Source organism: Brugia malayi (assembly GCF_000002995.4).
Source record: "Brugia malayi strain FR3 genome assembly, contig: Bm_v4_ChrX_scaffold_001, whole genome shotgun sequence".
NCBI classification, from domain to species: domain Eukaryota; kingdom Metazoa; phylum Nematoda; class Chromadorea; order Rhabditida; family Onchocercidae; genus Brugia; species Brugia malayi.
The window spans coordinates 6,034,308-6,039,523 of record NW_025062479.1 but is presented as its reverse complement, the minus strand read 5'-3'; the positions used below and the strand labels follow the sequence as shown (position 1 = coordinate 6,039,523).

Here is a 5,216-nt window from a genome sequence, read left to right as displayed (position 1 = left end):
AAAGGCAAGTATTTGTTTTTACGTTAACAGTATAAGCCATTTATTTAATACACAACTTTTAGTCAAATTTTAAATATGATGTGTTAAGAGCAGCGCTTCAAAATAGGTAACATAAATGAAAAAATAACAAATAAAGTGATACTGCAAATTGACTTAACAACGTAACTTCCGTGTACACTTTCAATTACTTCAAAAAACGTGTGATTGTTGCGCCTACGGACTATTCAAGAAGTATCTAGAGTCAAGCAGTTGTATCCTGACTTGCAATTTATATTCCTATTTATTAATAAAGCAGAAATATTTGCATAATTATTTAAATATGTATCAGCTTACGTATGTTACGTCTATAAAATCCAACGAATATGCAGAGAAATTTTGCAGCTCCATCGAGCTCTATGGTTAAAGAAAGCGATGAAATGATTTCTTTATTAACCTTTTTCATTTAAAATATAAAGAGAAGATTTCTGAGCACCGGATAAAAAACAAAGAAAACACTAAAACAAAGGGAAACGAAGGGAAAACCTGAAATCCGAATATGCATTCACATTGGTAACAAGATACAAAAAAAAAGAAATATCTGCAAAAACATTTTACGGATTTGTTACATGAAATATAACATCTAGAAAATGGTATTTAATAAAATTTTATATTACCGTAGGAGATAGTACATCATAATTATTCCTTCGTTTCCTTCGAAATGATAACAAATCCACAAAGCAATGCGAAATTTAACATTATCAAATGAATACAAAATGAGATTGAATAAACTGATGAAAGCAATAGCTGGTTTGGCGACAAAATCACATTATATTGATGCCGGATAGATTTTACAATTGAGATGAAGAAAAACTACTTAAAGTTGGATTATGAAGGACTTCATCAAGCAGCTGAAGAGCTCTATTTATCTGGACCTCAATCCAACATGGTGTTTCTTTGATTGATTTACGATCATAATCTGGTCCCCATCCTTTCACAAAAGATACCGCCAGTGAACACAAGTTGCGTAATTCGTCGACACCAACATTTGCAGCCTAAACAAACATCAATATTATTTTAAAATGATAAAGAAACAGTAAATGCATGAATAACAACAGTAATGCAATAGTGAGATACATCAGTGTTTTCTGAAGAATTAAACTATAGATTCAACCAGGTCCTCTTTTTCAACCAATAATGATATAAGTATTAATAGTAAACAAAACAAGTACTAATATCCGAATGTTAAATATTCGGCTGGTACATGAAGTACCACATATGCACTTATCATTTACTCTCCGTCTTGATTTTTGAAATTGTAGTCTTCGCTACATTTTAGAATTAAGGGAAACTGATGAATGTAGAGAAATTTCAAAAGTTATGAGGTTATTGCTGAAATTTGCATAAAACATCACTAAAATATCAGCCGGAGAATAACAAAACGGTAACCTGATTTAAACGGCCGGCAAATTCCGCTGATTTTCTGTCCATTCCAAACAATGGGTTTCTTGAACTGTCGGATGAGTTATTCAGTATTTCTGCCGCTATCAGCTGGTACATATTTTGCTGTCGCAGCTGATGGTAACATTGACGTAAATCAAAAACCTAGAATCAGTAAGTAAATATCCATAAAATCTGCAGCTTCATACACAGTGTTTTAAAGTACACAATTTTATTGGATGACAACTACTAACACTTCCTGGAAAAGCTATTCAGAATGAATCATGGCAATTATTTCAAAAACATAAACCTTCAGTGTTGCCTGAGAATAAATCTTGTGTACAGCATCGCCTGGAACTCGTCCGGCTTCACGATCCAGATATGAACTTTGAACAAAAACTGGTCGATCCGACAAGCATGTCAACCAAACGTCACCCTCTCCTTTCACGTCCAGTCGAATCCCACGACCAATATGCTTCCTATCGATAAATACAACATTTATCGCTAAGAGTCGCATAAACAAAAAAAAGCTCCATTTCAATACTTGCAATACATTTTCGAAGAAGTATATTCAAGAAATTTGTAATACAATTCACATAACAAAGTAAACAATGCATTAACTAACCTGCACCGTTCACTTTCATCGGTACGCTGAACATTGGAAAGAGATCCTAAACAAAAACGACCGGGAGCAGATGGATCAACTCCTCCATCAATGTAGACCGCAGGTGCACTTACAGAAAATGTTTCACCAACTTTTGTATTGAACTCATAATAAGAAATGACGCACCAATTTGCCGGTTCTTGAACAAAAACAGATCAATAACGAATGAAAAGTGGCTGTAATTATCAGTTTTCCATCAATGAGAAGCTGTTGTAATGGATACTTCTAAATTTGATTAGTATATGATTATAAAAAACAGCAAATAAAATTGGAATCCTTACGTGGACTCAGCGACATAGGTTCCGTTTTGTCACGAACTCTAGATTCTACGTGATGCTGAATTTCCTCTAAATAACAATTTGAAATCAGTTTTAGGTGATCTATACTGACCAAACACTGATAGGAACTTACTTTAGTTGGTTCCTACAGATTCCACTTCCAGAAAAAAAAAATTATAGCCCCACTAATCATAATATAGAAGGAAATTTTCAGTAAAAACATCCAAAAAACTTCTAAAAACAAAATATAATATAGCAATCTTATATTAAACATTACTGACTAAAGAACAGTCACGGGAGCTAAATATAAAAAAGTGTTATGATGTCACTCACGCGAGTAAGTGAATGCTGATGAGGAAGATACTTGTAAGGATGGATTTAACGCCATAGTAGGAAAACTGTTTTGTGAATGCATGGAGCTAGATGAAAGTGGAATTGGATTTATCACTGCTGCTATAAAAACAGAGACCTGTCATGAAATTTCAAATCATAAGCAGTGGAAAGTTAGAATGAAACAAAATACAATTTTACGTTATGAAAATAAATTGAACCGGACTTACGAATCTCTGATGGGATTGTGACTGCTGCAACAACTGCTTTTTGCTCACCGTTATTCCAAGTAGATTGATTTGGTAACATACACACATTGGAGCCGTTAAATAGATCCTGCTCACTAGCAGACAATTTCCTTGTCTCTGCAATAATCTGCAGTGTAAATGAATTCCAACAGTGAATCAATTAACATCATCTAATACAATGAAACAGAACAAATAATTTCTTTGCAACAACACCTGTTTTGACAACATTAGAAGTACGCAATGTTGACGCATATGCAAGTGTCTTTGTAGTCCAGCCGTCATTATCATTAAGCGCTGAGTTCCTGTAATATTATATTTGATTTAATCTCCAGTCAAAATGCCAAACACGGCGCGTTAAGCCATATCAACTGCACTGAATTGTATAAAAACTTCACAGAGTTTCGATAAGTAATTATAAAATTTTATTGATATCTAGCATTCCGCAGGAATCGCCACTTCGTGATTAGAATAGAGATTCTGTACTAAGATTGGTAAACCATACATATTAAATAAATATATATTCTCACTTAAACCGAAATTGACATTAATATATTAAAAGGAAAAAAAAAACGCCTACAGATTGTCATAAAATTTAAAAAATTACTTTGACAGATCATCGCTAGTTCCTGTACTTCCTGGAGACAACGTGTTTGAATCGTCTTGCGATGCACAACGATGTTCAATTTTTAAATTTGACAAATCAATAGTGCCGATACCTGGTGGAACAACACGTTCGTAGTGGTATGGATTAACGCAAACCTACAACACGAACTCATCAACTATGATTTGGAAAGAAATTTTGAAGGAAAAAAATCAATGTTCGCTTTTAGATATTTGGATACATTAAATGCCAAAAAATCTTACAAGGTCACATTTCAGGTCAAATGCACATTGACAAATTGGTAAGTGTTTCAGTTCATTTTTATGTAAATCAGGCCATCTCCAAATACGTGCATAAACGACGTGCGGAAAACCTTTTCTTCCAGCTACCTACAAGAAATAAGGAAATTTGAATTAGTTAAATTCCTTATGTTACTGATTATAAATTTTGATTTTTAGCCACATAAGATGAAAGAGGAAAACAAAAAATGACTATAACATAACAGATTCATATTTAATACTTTCCTGTCAGATTATAATAAAACATTGAAAAGGAAAAGCGATGAGAAACGGACACAAAGCACTGAAATAAAAAAAGATACATCTACAGCAAACCAAATTATCATATAAAACCAAGACTAACTAGATGAATGGAACGAAAACTTTAATTTTGTTACCTGTAGTCGTCCATCCAAAGTACGCTGAATCGTGATACATTTCGGAGAAATCTTCCCATGTGATGTTATAGTGGTGATTAGTGCATCTAATTCATCATGCTTATCCTTCAATTTCTTAATCAGACTTTCAATAGCTTTGCGACTGAACTCCTCATCTCGTCCCTAAAAAGTACACACTATAATTGGTTGTGATGCTGAACTTCATATATTCTTCCATATTCAATTTTACGCATAGCTTAATTACAATCGAGAAAACCTGGTTTAATCAATTTATACACCATCAACAACAAATGAGACAAAGACATAATTTTTTCCTTGGAATATGTCTAAAAAAAAAGTGAAAATACTCAGAGATTCAGAAATAACTACTTCCAGATAGTTTCGAAATAGTAATGTAACTACCGTATGATACATCATCAGATACTGTGTGATTGTAGAGCATGCGTCAGAACTTGTCGGACGTTGTGCAGATTGTGTAACTTGTTGCAACTGCGACCTGATTTGGCTATTTGGACTAAGCAACTGTGTACTAGTACTTGACGATTGCGATCGAGTTTGGCTACTTGGACTACAACGAAATTGTGGAAGAACTGACGCACCCACATCAGCACCACTAACCGCACCCACATGTTTCGTTGGCAAACCTAGGGTTGATACCGGACTGAAGTTCGATGACATCACATCTGAAAAATAAAACTGTTATGACAGTAATAACCTATAACAATAAATACGTTGTCACCAAGCAAAATAACTCGTCTCTTGCAAACCATAAAGAACTGACAGCAGAAAATCAGTGATAGTACTGATGAAATGAGTAAACCGCATACTCGACTTTTTGTATCCTGAATTATTTTCTTCGAAACAGGAAAAAAAAAAAAAACGTGGAAAGCACGCACCTATCTACATCCTGGACGAACACATACTTTCAGATGCGAGAACGAAAGATTCACTGCAGTGACCAAGCTGTCTATAACTAAAAATATACATTTTAATGTAATGGCAC

General features: G+C 34.0%; 1 protein-coding gene across 2 annotated transcripts; it reads right to left on the bottom strand.

Moving 5' to 3' along the window:
• Nucleotides 1–827: 827 nt before the first annotated feature.
• Nucleotides 828–4,891, bottom strand: Bma-daf-3 (Uncharacterized protein; the record flags this gene model as incomplete). Of its 2 annotated transcripts, XM_043073802.1 has the most annotated exons (12): nt 828–1,031; nt 1,426–1,581; nt 1,727–1,895; nt 2,042–2,219; nt 2,362–2,427; nt 2,692–2,811; nt 2,919–3,053; nt 3,150–3,238; nt 3,541–3,695; nt 3,801–3,926; nt 4,214–4,375; nt 4,616–4,891. In XM_043073802.1, the coding sequence occupies 12 exons, from the start codon at nt 4,889–4,891 to the stop codon at nt 828–830; spliced, it is 1,836 nt and encodes a 611-aa protein (XP_042929736.1). The 2 variants fall into 2 exon arrangements, with proteins under 2 accessions (XP_042929736.1, XP_042929737.1); XM_043073803.1 differs by lacking the exon at nt 2,692–2,811.
• Between the last annotated feature and the right edge of the window lie 325 nt (nt 4,892–5,216).